General features: G+C 34.5%; 1 protein-coding gene across 4 annotated transcripts in view; it reads left to right on the forward strand.

The window, feature by feature from the left end:
- The window catches only part of Tjp1 (tight junction protein 1), a 230528-nt gene that overhangs the window by 154286 nt on the left and 60653 nt on the right, over positions 1–15589 (forward strand). For all 4 annotated transcript variants that reach the window (XM_076851428.1, XM_076851429.1, XM_076851431.1 and 1 more), the window contains one exon: positions 5446–5502. In XM_076851428.1, the coding sequence (XP_076707543.1) occupies positions 5446–5502 (57 nt within the window). The remainder of the gene's footprint in view (positions 1–5445; positions 5503–15589) is intronic.

The raw sequence follows: 15589 nt of genomic DNA on the forward strand, positions 1-15589 counted from the left end.
GACCTTTTTTACTACCTTTTGGGTATCTCAGTTTGAGAATTTAAAAGCCAACCCTCAGTCAATACAAATGCATACCTTTTTTTTTTTTTTTCACTTTCAACACATATCCTACTTTCTTTGTACTTCATCCTTATAGCAGTGATCAGAATTTGAAATTAAATACAAAGTGAAATTTCATAGAGGGGACCATCCGTGTATTTCCTGCTAAGTTCCTGGCTCATTATTATTTCAGTAGTTAATCTCACATTTTATTTTGGATGAGGAAAAAAGCCAGTAACAACAACAAACCCAACAAAAACACTTGGAAGCATAAAAGAAATAAAAAACAATTCAGCGTAGCAAGTTTAGCTTATAGAAATAACCTAGAAAGTGCACCAGAGTGTCACTTTCTTTACTACTTGGTTTCCTACTGGGGGAATGCAAGTCATCAGAAAATTGTTTAGCATGCTGAATAATCTGTTTTAGGTATGTATTTAGTAATTTTTAATGGTCTGATTTTTAAAATTTTCAAGGAAATTTTGTTTTTTTTATGATATCAGATAGATATATTGTTCTCAAATTGAGAGATCTTCAGTTTGTATTTCCTGTTTTGGTGTATTCTCTGGATAATAAATGATGTTTTGTATTAGCTCCATTGATTTTCTTGTACCCTTACTGTTGGCTCCTTCTTAAGTTCCTTTGGTTCTTCCTTTTTTTTTAAACCTCCAAAATATTGTAGTCCACAGGGTTATCTTAGTCCTTTGGTAATTGGATCTTTTCTTTAGGTTTCCAGGATGCTACCTTGTTAATTACTCTTAGATCCTATCTACTCCACATCTCAGTCTTGATTTTCAAACCTGTATATCCAGTGACTACTTGCCATGTCTGCTCTGATGGTTCCATAGGCACCTTAAATTAAGCATTTCTGAAACTTCATTTTAAGTCTTCCTGCCTTTCCACTCAGTTGCTTAATTCAGAACAAGTCACTTTTAACTCTTTCCATCTTTTCACTTTAACTTTCTATCTGGTCTTCTTGCTTCAAATCCATATTCCACATTATAGCCTTTATAATGAATTCTGAGTATATTTGATATCTAAAATTTATTAATGTCTTCCTATTGAGTTTAAAATCCTTGGCATTACATCATAAGGCTTGTTGTGATGTGGTACTTTTGTAACTTCTCTTTTTACCCCCTTCCCTATTCCACAAATTATACAACTCTGTCATATCAAAGCAACTGTCTTCTCAGTTCTTGTGCCCTCCTGTCTTTCCTCATTTGATTTGTAATCAGTCCTAAAGAATGGTGAAACTGCCTAGAATTGGGACCTGGAGTTTTGGCAGGAAGCCCTTTAGAGTTGGTGATCTGAGTAGTGTCTTTGCCAGCTGGAGCTTAGAACAAAGGAACCAAACAAACTCTTGGCAGATTCTGAAATGCAGCTTTTTGCTTCTTCAGAAATTGTGATTCTAGTCAGTTGGTGCTGACTTTGTAGAAATGTACGCAGAACTAATCTAGCAACCACGAATTACAATCACTTTTGATGCCTTCATGTTTCACTGATCATTTAATTTTTAGCCTGCTCTTTGACATTATAGTTTTATAGAAATTTGGAGCTGGAAAGACAATTTTACTTGAGATAATCTTGTCCAGTTTCCTAATTTTATAGGAGAGTAAAAAATAAGGTCACATTTCTAGTTTATGACAGATTTGGGCTCTGGACTCATCATTTCTGAGCTAGTTCATTTTCTGTTTAATAACATCTTCATAGATATTAGGGGATAATAGTAGTAAAATCATGCTTATGGGGAATTATACACTTTTCCTTTGGTCTTCCACAAGTTGAAGTGCTTTGAAAATGAGACTAGGGATTTAGCAAAAGATGCTTGTGTAAGTTATGCTACTATTCATTCTGCATTTTTTAAAATAAGGCAAATTTTAAGCAAGTTTACAGCAAGAATATTAAGTTTTGAAAACCAATTATTTGCCTAAGTAATAAATATTTAAAACAGTACAGAAGGGAGCATAGTACTAAGATTCCCCACCCTGATTTCTATTTTCTCTGTACTTCAGAGGCTCTTGTTTCTTTCATCTTTCTAAAGAGCCCCTTTTCTAAAACATCAAAATTCTGTTATTAATGATTTTTTTTCTGTATGTAGTCCCCATTAAAATAATTCTTAGTAAATTTACTGGTACAGAATATTTTTAGTCAATTTTAGTTTCAATTTCTGAATGATTTACTAATTTTTAACCCCAGCATTTTATCATCATTTTCAAATGTAACAAAGTTGAAGAAATTTTATAGTAGATTTCTGAATTCTGACCATTGAAAGTCTACCACTATCATTTTACTATATTGGTATCATTCCATGCCTATGTGTTATCCATCGAACCATCCTTCAGTTCATTCAGAACTCCTCAAGGATTGCCTTATGTACCAAAAAAAGAGACAGAATTTTCTGCTTTTGCCACTGATGCAATGAAAGGATAGAGGGTGGAAAGAGAAGACAAGGTCTATGGTTTAAACTAGAAATACTTATTCTGTTTTTAAAGCTGATGATGATAAAGAGTGGTAAGGTGTAGTAACTCATATGGATTAAATTGGTTTAGTGTGACGGTCAAGACAGTAACTAGTAATTCCTTTTGATATTTCATGTTTTGTTATTTATTTGTACATGGGTCTCCTTTCAGATAACTAAATCAAGCTAATAAAAGCTCATTTTGACTTTAACAGAGGAGTGAGATATATTATCATTTGGGGGAAACCATTGAGTTATTTGAGAAGTATACTTGTCTGATTCCTCCCTCAAAAAATCATGTTAGGGCTGGGATGTGGCTCAAGTGGTAGCACGCTCGCCTGGCATGCGTGCGGCCTCCGTTCGATCCTCAGCACCACATACAAAGATGTTGTGTCTGCCAAAAAATAAATATTAAAAAAAATTTTTTAAAAAATCATGTTAATTGGAATATGGAGAACAGTTATATTTTGGTATATTTTATTTTTCCCCCTTAGCTTGTACAAAAAAGTAATTTAAGTTTCTCTTACTGTACTCTTGGAGATTGTATAATAAGACCTTAATGTGTAGAATCCTTAATAACAGTAGAATAAACTCTTTTTTAAAAAGTTTTTGTTTGTTTGTTTTAGTTGTTGATGGACCTTTTATTTATATGAGGTGCTAAGAATCGAATTCAGTGCCTCAAGCATGGTAGGCAAGCAATCTACCACTGATCCACAACCCTAGCCCAACTCTCTTTTATAATTAACAATAAGACATAAAATAATCCTCTTCAACATTATTTGATTTTCCTAAAAACCAAAATAGAGTAAATATTTGAAATTTCAAGTAGGAGTGGAATTTGGTGAAGAGTGTGTTCTGTTTGAGAATAGAGTAAGGAAAGCAAAAAAGAGAAAACACCTGATGAAAAAATGTCACCCACAGTCCCTTCACTTTGAGAATGATCATTGTTTACATTTAGTGGGTCCCTTTGAGTCTCCCTTCCCCATGTTTGAACAAAATTAAAATGTACAAACTGTTTCATAACCTGCTTTCCTACCCTAACATTAAATGAGCTATGTGGTCATTTAAACCATATGAAGGATTATAAACTGTTTCATACTAAAGAGTATGTTATCAAGGAAAGTGTCTGTTAGTTGTTAGATCACTTACAGTTTGGACTGATAGGTCATGGATTTAAAAAAGCAGTGAAGCAATGCTACTGGTTAATGAAGTGAATCAAGAAAAGACCAGCTTAGAGCTATGCAAGCAGTTTTCATTCTTAATGTCAGCTGAGATTGGCAATTATTACAGATATTTTTATCACTTATATTTTGGTATAATTTTAGTGCTTAGCTGATACAACATCATTGCTTCATATTGATAGAGGAGTTTTTAATACCATCATTGCTTCACAATGGTAGACCAGGTTTTTTCTTTTTCTTTTTTTTTTTAAATCATTGAATCCCGGTCAGTTTTTGTTAAAAAAGACAAAACAGCTTTGTTTCCAGCAGAGGTCTCATTAAAGAGAGAGTTTGCTGTACTTGATTGGAAGATTGAAACAAAACCGCTCCTAAGGTTGGCAGTTCTTATCTATGGGAGTGAACAGAGAGATCCTTTCTCTCTCCTCTCTTATTCATCTGGCAGGGAAGTTAATCTAGTTCCTTTGAATTTAGGAAAAGCAGGCTTTCTTTATAAGCATTCGTTTTTCTAAAGTGGCATTAATCTTCAATTAAAACTGCTGTGGGAAAGGAGAAATGGGCCCATGGCACCTTGATGGACATAGTCTCATGATGCTAATGACAGCACTATAACAGAAAACAGATCTCACTTGTGAAATAAGCATTTATAATAATAGATGATGGGGGATATTCTGAGAATGTTGTATTCAGCATTCTTCCCTTTTACCCTCTCTTTCGGTAACTCTGAAAGATCTTTTATTGAGTTTACCTAAAAAATAAATACATTTTTAGGCACCCTAGTTTTATAAAATTTTAACAGTAAGGTTGAACCTCCTAGAGCAGTTGACCAGTTCTAAAGAAATTTATTTTGAATTTTTTAGCATTTATCCTTTAGGTAACTATTTTCCTTATGAGAGTTCATGACAGGAGATGAAACTGAACTATCCTGTGAATTGAGTATGACTTATATTGAAGCTTGCATTGCCTTTATTTTATGATGATTCTTGGAACGGGGGATTGTTGTTAAATTTTTTTTTTTGTTTCTTGTGTTTGTATATACATGTGTGATGCATATTGGATTTATGATTATAAATGAAGCTGAAGAAGGTAATTCAGTAGTAAAACTAAAACTATGAAGCAGTAGTGTTTGTGATATAAAGCAACATTGACCAAACCTATCAGATGGTCTTATGTTTTTTATATATACACACACATGCACAAACACATACATACACACACAAGACCATCTTTGTTTTAGAAATGATCAAGTGATCCAATCTCCACTGTAAAGCTGTGTTTTTCACATGTTTAAAATGGGGGTAATGGCACCAATTGATGCTTTACTAATTCATATACACTTTTACACATACACACATATATACACATATAAGTTACTGAATTCAGAGGTTATTTAGCTTTTCCTTTCTTTGCAGAACACAAGGTATGCTTTCAAATGTTTATGTACCATTAGATATTTCAAAATAGAAGCATTCTGATTTTTGTTCAAATTAGCTTGAACACTTATTTTAGCTGGCAGAAAACTAGTATAGAGCAGCATCTGTCCAGAGAATAAGTTAAAAACAAAGGAAGTTCCTGTGTGTAGTTTCCTGTCTCTTAAAACAAAAGCAAACTAAAAACCTTCCATAATTATTAAGCTTCTTTCAGAATATATTAATATTAATAGTATGAATTTTGGTATTTTATTGTGGTGATTGTTTACTGAATGTTCTTGTTCACTTGATGGAAAACATTTTCTTAAAAGGTAAATGTTTTATTTTTCTTTTCCTGTATCAGAGCACAGCAATGGAGGAAACAGCTATATGGGAACAACACACAGTGACGCTTCACAGGGTGAGTTTCTGTTGCAGTAAATAATCTTGTGTTACAACTCAGGATACTGGCAGCTTTTGAAAACAATAGAGGAAAGCCAGATGTCAGGAAACCAGAAGAAAGGGGAAAATTTTTCTATATTCTTTTGTTTAAAATTAGAGTTACAATAAATTCTTTATTAAGGTCAAAAGTGAGCATGATTACTTTTTCATATATCCTTTTGGTTGTTACTTGTAGATTTGTCATTTTTATTCCTGATTTGAATGATCAAGGACTGTATGTACATTAGATTTATAAAGTGTTGGTTCAACTCTTCTGAGTGTGTATACGTGTTTTCAGCGTGTGAGGTTTAAAATTAAACCAGGACATGCATATAATCTTGAAATATGTACCTTAGAATTCCTCAAACAATTGCTGACTTGTGAAAGATTAATAGTAACTTAAAGAACTTTGAAGTGAAACTGTCCTGGATTTGAATCCTAGTTCTGCCTCTTTTTTTAAAGAAATGGGCAAGTGATCCAGTCTCCACTGTAAAACTGTTTTTTTCACATGTTTAAAATGGGGTAATGGCACCAGTTCATGCTCTACTAATTCATAACATAAGTGCCTCTCCAAAGAGCTGACTTTACTGATTACCCTCTCTCTTTAAGAGAAAGTATAGAAAGACAAGAGAATAATATTTAAATATAGGACATATTTTCACACGTATATCTACTAGTTGTTAACTATTATTAGGAAGTTGGAAAGGGGGAGAATTATGTTCTTGGACCCTTCCTAATTATCTCATGAATGTTTAAATCTGCACATAACAGATAATGGGTAAATATTCAAAAACAATGATTTCAGTTAGGATATAGTTGACATTTTGGTGCTTTACAAAATGAAATAATCCTAACATTAACTTTTAATTTATAAAGCTAAAGTAAAACATCTTGTTGTTTGAAATGTGTTCATTTTTAGAATATTTAAGTCAGATATATGATTAAGCACAAAGTAACTTCATTCCTTATGACTGTTTGATTATCAAGATGATGATTTAGTATAATTTTATCATGCTACATTTATTTGTCTTATTACCTTTACTTTTATTTTGGTATAATTTATACAATAAAGTTTTTTAGTGTACACTTCTGAATTCATAGTCATGTAACCAATACCACAGTTACAAAACAGAGCAGCTCCATCACCTTAAAATTTTCACTTAAGTCCATTGTAGTCATCTGTGTCCCCTTGGCCCCAGCCCTTAACAATCACTGATCTGCTTTCTGTTCCTATACTTTGGCTTTTTCCAAAATGTCATATAAATGGATTCTTACAGTTTAGATTAATGCATTTGTTTTAGTCAGCTTTTGTGTCACTATGACCAAACTACCTGACAAGAAGGTTAGAGGAGGAAAAGTTTATTTGGTGCTCACAGTTTCAGAGGCCTCAGTCCATAGATGACCAACTATTGCTCTGAACACAAGGTAAAGTGGTAGCATGATTTGGGGGAAAGGTATGGCAGAGGATCCTTTTGTGACAGCAAGGAAGGGGTGGAGGAGGAACAGTGCCTCAGAAAAAACGATCCTTCCAGGGCATGCCCCCAGTGACCCACCTCCTCCAGCCATGTCACACCTCTTCCTGCATTTATCTCCCAGGTCATTCATTCAAATTAGGATAGATTTACTAGGTCACAGCTCTCATAATCTAATCATTTCACTTCCAAACATTTCTGCATTAATACAAGAGCTCTTAGGGGACACATATCCAAACCATAACAGCATTTGAGATCTCCATGATATAGATTATTAGTAATTAGTTCCTACTTATTGCTGACTAGTGTTCCATTATATGAATGTATAATAACTTACTCATTCTCTAGTTGTGTGGTACACTGAGTTTGTAGTTTTTGTTGATTATGAATAAATCTTCTGTAATGTGCAGATTTTTTTAAATATGAACATAATTTTGCATTTGTTGTGGTAAATATTTAGTAATGGAATGGCTATGAGTTATATGGTAATTTTTTAATTTTGTAGGAAACTGCCAAACTCTGTGTCACCTTTCATATTCACTAGTAATGTATAGGAGCTCCTTGCTCGGTATCCTTGTCAATACTTGATATTTTTTTTTTTTTTTTTCCCCTTAATTTTAGTCATTCTAATAGATATCTAGTGATATTGCATTGCAGTTTTAATTTGCATTTCTGTAGTGATGTTGAGTACCTGCTTATTTTTGTGATCCATATATATTCTTTGGTAAAATGTTTTCCAAGTATTTTGCCCATTTTTAATTTTATTGTTTGCTTATTATGGGGGTTTTAAAAATTGGGCTAAAATATGTAACATAAAATTTACCACATGTGTAAGTCCTTTGTCCATAATTTAATCAGGTTGTTTATGTTTTAGTTGTAGAAGTTCTGTATATATTCTGAATATTAACCACTTACCAGATATATAATTTGTAAACATTTTCTTTCATTCATTTATTACCTTTTCACTGTTAATTATGCACAGAAGTTGGAGTTTTTAGAGTTCTTTCTATATTCTGGACACAGGTTTTCTTTTTTTTGAGGTGGGTGGGAATCAGGGATTGAACTCCTCAGGGGCACTTGACCGCTGAGCCACATCCCCAGCCCTGTTTTGTATTTTATTTAGAGACAGGGTCTCATTGAGTTGCTTTAGTGCCTCGCTTTTTGCTGAGGCCGGCTTTGAACTCCGAACCTCTTTCCTCAGCCTCCCAAGCCACTGGGATTATAGGTGTGCACCATCATGCTTGGCGGATACAGGTTCTTTATGAGGTTTTATTTTGCTAATATTTTTGGCCAGCCTCTGGTTTACCTTTTCATCTCATAACAATATCTTTTGCAGACCATATAAGTTTTAAATTTTGAAAAGACTGGTGTAACTTTTGTTTTCATAAATCATGCTTTTGGTTTGGTATCTGAGAAATCTTTGCCAAATCTAAAGCCACAAAGGTTGTTTTGTTTTTTTTTCCTCCTGTGTTTTCTTCTAGAAGTTGTATTTGAGTTAAATTTTGTATGTGGTATGAGATAGGCAGAGGATTTTTTTTCATATAATGTCTAATATTTTGAGCAACCATTTTGTTGAAGAGTATTTTTTTCTCCATTTAATTTCCTTGTCAAAAATCAGTTGACCATGTATGTTTGCATCTGTTTCTGGACTCCCTCATCTTTTTTATTGAATTATGTATGTGTCTACTAGTGACTTCTGCTATTGATTACTGTAGCTTTATGTTAAGTATGAAAATCAACTAGGGCAAATCCTCCAAATCTATTATTTAAAACAGGAGAAAAATGAACATAATTTTGGCTGTGCAAGTTCCTTTGCCTTTTTTTTTTTTTTTTTTTTTTTTGGTGGTGGTTGTTTTTCTGGTTTTTTTCTTTTTTTTCCCGTTTGTTCTTTAACTTTTATTTATTTATTTAATGATGGGGTCTTGCCACGTGTCCAGGTTTGAGCTTCCAAGTAATCTTCCTATATCTTCCCAAGTAGCTGGGACTACAGGTGTACACTGCCATGCCCAATTTCCATATAAATTTTAGAATAAACTTGGCAGTTTTTACTGCCCCTGCCCCCACCAAAAAGTTGTGATTTTCATTGGGATTGCATTGACTCTATATAGATCAATTGGGGATAATTAATGGCTTTACAACATGAGTCTTATTAACTGTACACATGGTGTATCTCCAAGTTCTCTGATGTCTTTCATCATTGTTTTGCAGTTTTATTTATTTTTTATTTATTTTATTTTTTATTGGTTGTTCAAAACATTACAAAGCTCTTGACATATCATATTTCATACATTTGATTCAAGTGGGTTATGCAGTTTTAGACATACAGATCCTGTACACTTCTCATTAGGTCTATATCTAGTTAAGCATTTCTGGTTTCTTGGTGCTGTTGTAGATTTTTTTTTTTAACTTTAGTTTTTTATTATTCCTTGCTGATATGTAGAAATACAATTAATTTTTTAAAAATAACATCCCTGTTACTTCCTAAACCTATTAATTCTGGGAACTTTTAAATTTTTTGTAGATAGTCATATATCTACATATGGACATAGAGACTAAGAGAAGTCTTTCCTCATAGTCATGTTATCTGCAAACAGTGGTGGTTTTATTTCTTCTTTTCCAGTCTGTATGCTGCTTATAGGAATGGTGAGCAGACTTGCTTTGTAATATTGGATAAAATCACTGTCTATTATCATTCAGTATGATGTGTTTATAGATGCCCATTATCAGACTGAGGAAGCATTTTTATTTTGTAATTCTGTTTTTGTGTTTTGTCATTTTTTTAGGTTAGGAAGTTTTCTTATAATTTACTGAGAGTTTTTTTGTTTTTGTACTGGAGATGGAAGACAGACTCACTTAACCCCTAAGCCAGATCCCCAGCTCTTTTCAGTTTTTTATTTTGAAACAGGGTCTCACTAAGTTGCTTAGGACCTCACTAAATTGCTGAGGTTGGTCTTGAACTTGTGATCCTCCAGCTTCAGCCCCCTGAGCTGCTGGGATTATAGGTATTTGCTACCACTCCCAGTTTAGTGAGAGTTTTTAAAATCACAAGTGAATATTGAATTTTTCAGTACTTTTTTTTTTTTTTTAAACAAGTATTGGTTGACATTATAGTAGTGTTTTCGTCAGCTTTTTGTCACTGTGACCAAAAGATCTGACAAGAACCACTTAGAGGAGGGAAAGCTTATTTTGGCTCCCGATTTTAGAGGTTTAGTTAATGGTCAGCCAATTCCATAGCTCTGGACTCAAGATGGGGCACAACAACATGGAGGAAGGGTGTGGCTGAGAGAAGCAGCTTAGGATGTGACAGCCAGGAAGCAGAGCAAGAACTCTGTTCATGGGGACAAAATATAAACCCCAAAGGCACACTCCAGTGACTACTTCCTCCAGCCACACCCTGCCTACCTATAGTCACCACCTAATACAGTAGTCCTTTCAAATTATTAATTCATCAAATGAATCAATTTGCTGATTAGGTTATAGCTCTCATAAATGTTCCTGCATTGCCTCACCTGTGAGCTTTTGGGGGACACCTCATATCCAAACCATAATGTATAAATTTTTTTTTCCTTGTGGATTTGGTAAATTTAAATATTTTTTGATAATTGAACAGCCTTGCATTTCTAATATAAATTACAATTGTGATATAGTACACATTTTATATGTTGTTGGATTGATTTGATAATATTCTATGAAGATAGCTTATTTCAGTGTTGTGGGACAAATTGGCCAATTGACATTTTTTTCTTACATTACTGGTATCAAGGGAAAGCTACTAACCTCAAAGGGAGGAGCTAGGAAGTGTTCCTTCCTTCTGTGGTTTCTGATGGAGTTTGTATACAATTGATATAGTTTTTTTCCCCCTTTAATGATTGATAGAATTCATCAGTATAGCTATCTGATGTTGGACTTTTCTTTGTTGGGATGGTTTTTAAACTACAAATTTAGTTTCTTTAATATTCTGTAGAATTGTTGAGTTTACAAATTTGCTTTTGATAGTTTTTTTGTGGGGATTGTTTTTTGTAGTTTTGGTAGTTTGTATCTTGCAGAGGATATATCATCTAGGTTGATACATTTATGGACAGAAAATTGTTCATAATCATTTATTTTTAATGTTTGATGTTGTGTAATGATGTCCCTTTTCTCTTTGATTTTGGATAATTTTGTCTTATTTCCTGTTTAGTTTGTTTATATTGGCTAACAGTTTGACAGTTTTGTTGTTTTTTGCATAATACTTTTTTTTTTTTTTGGTGGTGCTGGGGATTGAACCCAGGGCCTTGTGCACGCAAGGCAAGCACTCTGTCAACTGAGCTATATCTCCAGCCCCAGTACCAATATTTTCATTGATACTCTTTATTTTCTGTTTTCTATTTCATTGAATTCTGGTTTTGTTTTAGTATTTTTATTTGTTTATGTTGTTTAAATTGATCTTGTATATTGTTTCTTTAGGTAGAAGCTAGATAGTTTCCATTATACATTACTTTTATTTTTCCTAATACTTCTAGTTAATAAATAAGCCAAAGAAAATAAGAGACTTAAATTAGCTAAACATTTTCTCCTTTGTACTGTTTTGCTTGATTTTATTAGGAATTCAGGTAGGAAGAAATACTACATGTATGTACTACAAATCTGTCTCATTAACTTAAGGGGAGTAGGGAAAGATCCTGAATATTGAGAAATAATATGATTTTTCTGAACATAAGTGTCATCCTAATTCATCTTGGTAAATAATATTCAGGCAAATCTGAGAACTCCTGCCTGGATGATAAGGTAGGCTCCTTCCTGTGCTTTCAGTCTTCTTTTGCCATAAGAGAGCCATTTGTCCAGGGGGTAGAAGTGTCATCAGAAGATAGAGATAAGAGGAATTTCTTACTCATAATTCTTTGTTTTTTAATGTTAACTGTTGTGCTGGGAGTACAGAGTTGTGTTGTCTGAGAGTTTCACCAGAGATAGACTGTGGTAGAATGAAAGTCCTCAGCAACAACCCTCCAGGAATGGTTATTTTGAACGTTTTTAAAAATAGCCTTGTCAATGCAAACTGAGAAATTTATGCCAAAGCCTAATTCAGTTGACTTTATTCTCTGAGGCTACAGAACATAGTACTTTGAAATATCTTAGTCCTTTAGTGTTCTAAATTGATCCAGAATAAAATGTAGACTCTCTAGAGCAGAATCAGCAAACTTTCTGTAAAAAGCCACATAATAAATATTTTGAATTTTGCAGGCCATAAAACTCTGTCACAACTACACAACTCTTCAGGTGTGTTGCAAAAGTAGCTATAGACAACAAGTAAAGAAATAGCTATGGCTGTATTCCAATAAAATTTATTTATAAATAAATAACTGGCCACATGACCTTTGGACCATAGCTTGCCAACATTGATCTAGAGCAGTGGCTCTCCAAGTTTATTTGGGTTGCCCTTACCACTAGAGAATCTGATTTAGTGGGTGTGGAGTGGGGCCTCCATATAATTTTTTTTAATGCTCCAGTTTGAAATGGAGGTCCGTGACTTTGGCATAACCTCTGCTCCCCCAGTACTGGGGATTGAACTGAGGAGCACTCTACCCCTGAGCCCTTTTTATTTTTCAGATAAGGTCTCACTAAATTGCAGAGGCTGGCTCCAACTTGCAACCATCCTCTTGCCTCAGCCTTCTTAGTTACTTGGCTTGCAGGCATGTACTGCTGCACTAGACTTAGCATCACACTTACAGCTGGGTGCAGTGGTACACACCAATAATCCCCGTAATTCAGTCATCAAGAGGTTGAGGCTGGAGGATCACGAGTTCAAAGCTAACCCCAGTAACTTAATGAGACCTGCCGGGTTTTTGTTCTCACGACTAAAATGCTCAGGGGTCACTCCAGTCAAACTGGGCTAACTGGGCTGCACAAAATAACCACACAAGAGACACAAATACCTTTTTCTTTGGGGTCGCTGTGACGGCTCCTCTGACCTTAAGGGTCCGCAGAAAGAGAGAGCGCGAGAGCATGTGCTGACCCCTTTTATTGAGGGAAGCTATTCAAATGAAGCAAGGGGTCAGGTTTCATAGGGCTGAGTATCTTTGTGATGTCCACTGTCAGCAGGTTGACTGACACCTGGGTAGGCCACACCCAAGGGCACAGTAAGAGAAGGGGACACACACAAGGCACTTCCATGGAAGATTCTATCCTAAACAGGGTAAGGAGTTATATTACAAAGGAACATAGTGAAGCATAGCTTCACTCACGGGGCTGTAGCAAGACACACCCATGCACGAGACACCGCCCACATTTCTGTGACTGAGCACCTCAGCACCCAGCCAGGGAGTGTGACTCAGTCACGTGTAAGGTTGGTCTCCCAAGAGACCTATCTCAAAAAGGTCTGGGGATGTGGTTTACTGGTTAGGTACCCCTGGGTTCAATTCCTGGTACCACACACAAAAAGCAAACAAACAAAAAACCACCCACACTCGGGAATGAAAAAGTCTGCTCTTGTAGAGGTGAGCAAGTGGACTTTAAGCGATAGTAGTAAGTGAAGATTTGAATCTTATTGAATATTATTTTGACAATAACCTGGCAATAATATGTTCTCTATTGTCAAATAAGAGCAAATCCTTAGTCATATGAAAGATAGAGATAACTTTTAAATGAATAAAAATCCTATGGATTAGAACTCTAATATTCTTCTCTTTACTGCTAAGAATAATATATGATATGCCTCATTCTATCATTTACATTACATTCAGGAAACTTTCTTCATCTTGGAAAGCTAGAAACAATTGAAATTGCGTTCATTCTTCAAGGCTAAATAATTATCTGGTATTCCACTGTATGCAAACAGTGCTTATGTAACAGTGCTTATTATTAACAAAACATGATTATTCTCATGTACTCTTATCTCCTGATCCTCACTGAAAGCTGAATATACACCTCTGGTAGTGGTTTACCCCTTCTTTTGATGCATTATAACTTTCTCAGGGTGGGAAGTCTTAGTCAATTTCATATCCTCTTAGTGCTTGGTACTTGGTAAGGCCCAGTAAAATTTAATTTCCTATGAGACCAGTCATATAATAAAGTCATTCTTAGGAGATCTACAACAACACTAATAGTAACATAGTACCACATATTTAAGTTCAGGTTTTTAATCTTCATATTAAAAAATGTGAAAAACAGATCAAACCAATATTCATACATATCTTATTTAAAACTTAACGTATCCAGAACGTCATTTCAACATGTAGTCAATGTTGAAAAATGCATTACTTTACTTTTCTTATACAGAATCATAAAATTAGTGCTCATCATACAATTTCACATTTTAGACACATTTAAAGTGCTCAGTCACATATTTTAATGGCTGTCATACTGACAAGCGTAGGTCTGTCTATAGGTTTAAAATGGTAAGAACATTTGGAGGACTCTTGTGTTCCATTCCCTACCACCATAATACGCCCACACTTTCTTTACTTTCAGGTGTACTTCCTTATAAAATGAATATATTTTTAGAATCTTTTGAAAAATAAAAATTTTAGGAATGAGTTGGTCATCTGCTTTTTCATTTTCTCTTTTTTATTAGTAAAAAATTTTCAGATGCATTACCACTGAGCCATATCCCCACTCTCTATTTTTTCATTTTCTAAAGTAGAATTCTGTAGTGTAAATGAGTATTTGTGTACTGAAGAATTTTTAGTATCCTAAAGTATTAAAAGGTGAAAATATAGTGAAATCGGTCAGGAAAATAAAGTATGAGCCAGCTGATAATATTTAAACTAAGGAGGTGATTGAAGAAGAGGTAAACTTGAGACAAGAGTGTTGGGAGAAGAAAATGGGGGGAAATAGTCTTGAACAAATGGTGTCAGGATAGCTGGTGGACCAAATATAAAAATAATGAATTTGAACCTATCTCATACCAAAAAACAAAACTTTTAAAATGAATTATAGACCTACATAAAGTAAAGCTTTAAAACACAGGAATAGATCTTCTTCTTAGATAATGGTTATTGACTAATAACCACTCAGCAACTTAGTGAGATCCTGTCTCAAAATAAAAAGGCTGTAGTTGTAATTCAGTGATGGGGTGACCCTGGATTTGACCCTTGGTGTTTAAAAAATAAAAAGTTAGATTCCCATTCCTTCTTGGGGAGGATGTATGTGTACATGCTGGGGATTGAACTCAAGAGACCTTGAGCATACTAGGCAAGAGCTCTGCTGCTCTACTGTATCCCAACAAAGATCCCCCTTTACACCTACTAGGATTGCGATAAGCATAAGAATAGACAATAGCAAGTGTTGACAAGGATGTGGATAATTTAGAACTTTTATAGATTCTAGGTAGGAATGTAAAATGATGTAGCCACTATAGAAAACATTTCCTTAAAAGTTAACCAAAGCCAAGTGTGGTGACTCATGCCTGTAATCCTGGTGGCTTGGGAAGCTGAGGAGGATCGCATGTTCAAAGCCCAGCAACTTAGTGAGGCACTAAGAACTCAGCAAGACCCTGTCTCTAGGAAAAATATTTTAAAAAGGGCTGGGGATGTGGCTCAGTGGTTAAACGCCCCTGGGATTCAATCCTTGATACCAAAAAAAAAAAAAAAAGGTTAGTCATAGAATTACCAAGTGTGT

This window comes from Callospermophilus lateralis, chromosome 3 (genome assembly GCF_048772815.1).
Source record: "Callospermophilus lateralis isolate mCalLat2 chromosome 3, mCalLat2.hap1, whole genome shotgun sequence".
Lineage (NCBI taxonomy): Eukaryota > Metazoa > Chordata > Mammalia > Rodentia > Sciuridae > Callospermophilus > Callospermophilus lateralis.